The sequence below is a fragment of the Priapulus caudatus genome, unplaced genomic scaffold (assembly GCF_000485595.1).
Source record: "Priapulus caudatus unplaced genomic scaffold, Priapulus_caudatus-5.0.1 Scaffold218, whole genome shotgun sequence".
NCBI classification, from domain to species: Eukaryota; Metazoa; Priapulida; class Priapulimorpha; order Priapulimorphida; family Priapulidae; genus Priapulus; species Priapulus caudatus.
The window spans coordinates 481,598-483,017 of NW_014577279.1; the positions used below are offsets into that span (position 1 = coordinate 481,598).

At 39.8% G+C, this 1,420-nt stretch overlaps 1 protein-coding gene across 1 annotated transcript in view; it reads right to left on the reverse strand.

Moving 5' to 3' along the window:
* LOC106807477 (ceramide glucosyltransferase-like) overlaps positions 1-1,420 on the reverse strand; it is a 56,433-nt gene that overhangs the window by 23,522 nt on the left and 31,491 nt on the right. Inside the window, exons 2-3 of the mRNA XM_014809810.1 lie at positions 911-1,249; positions 205-209 (exon numbers count right to left, since the gene is read on the reverse strand). Coding sequence (XP_014665296.1) covers positions 205-209; positions 911-1,249 — 344 coding nt within the window. The remainder of the gene's footprint in view (positions 1-204; positions 210-910; positions 1,250-1,420) is intronic.

Below are 1,420 nucleotides of genomic sequence, written 5' to 3' on the forward strand. Positions count from 1 at the left end.
TGCGGCGGATTTTCGTTGAGTAATTCGACTCATGCGTCATTTTACTTGAGTAAAATAACTCACGTGTGCGCCGGGCTTAAGGTCGGTTTCATACTATTATAGAATTCTTTCTGCCCCTTAGCACAATTAACTGCACTTAGAATATTTCGGACATATGTTGACGATTTACAACAGCCTAAACGTCTGATCATTTTATTTTGTTACCAACTCTATGTAATGAACCAACATGAATTAGATGGCATTACTGCAGAACATCTTATGGGACAGTTGGGTGATTGAACCACATGTAACATACATAACTTTCAGGGACTCACTTCGTGAGTAGTGAGAGAGATATGATGCACACGCACTCAAATAAAAAAAAATCACAACGAATTAATCACATAAATAATTTCATAAATAATTTCCCCGAAGTACGTGAATTCATTCTCGGTGAATGACAAAACGAGCGCGGATCTCATTACAGCTAACGAGCTGATGACACCCGCAGGTGTGCACAGGTAACGCTTCCCTGCGCGTGACTACGACGACCAGTGTGTTTATAGCCTTGGATGAGACAGATGAAATTTTATATATTATAGTATACACCATGTATAACTGACAACAGTGCTTAAATAAGAATATAAAATCATATCAGATTCCTGTCTTTTTGGCATTTCAAACTAAATTTCCTCCATTTTAAGGTAAGACCCTCCCTTAGTGCGCTTTACGCACGCAGCATCCTCGCTTCGCTCAGATTGTGAGACTCCCTGATTTTTTTGCCTGGCTAACACCCTGACGACGACGACCTGCTTCCCTCGTACCTTTGGATAGTTTTTTTTTACAATAATACTTGTACATATATTTAACTTATATACAATTTGATAATGTAGGTATTATTTGGTACACAATAACTTTATACTTAACTTACATTTGTACGTTCGGGATCCTATTACATATAAATTCACAATCAAGTGTATATTGAGATATCGTATTTATATCGTTGTGATTCCTATCGTAAACTGTGAAATATAGAATCCCATTTGCCATATAATATTTGTTCATATTGTTATTTGTTTGTACTATATACTTTTCAATGTTCATAACATGTTTAATATTGGCTTGTACCTTTGGATAGTTCATGTTGAAGAAGGTTTCCAGGTTGCTGAAGAGGTTGGAGTCGACGCCGACGAGTGGTTTCATGATGGACACGCCCGGCAGACCACTCTCCAACACGAGCGGCGGCGCCCGCCGGTACAACCTCCATTTGCTGCCAAAGACAAAACACACACTCGCTCAAACACCTGTCCAGAACCACTACTACCACGAACGGTCGTATTGTGGGTAACATCCCAGTTGGCCTACTCCCATTTCGTCTACTCTCATAATGGGCAATAGTGTGGATGCCACTCCGTCTAGTCCATGTATGCTAATCCAAACC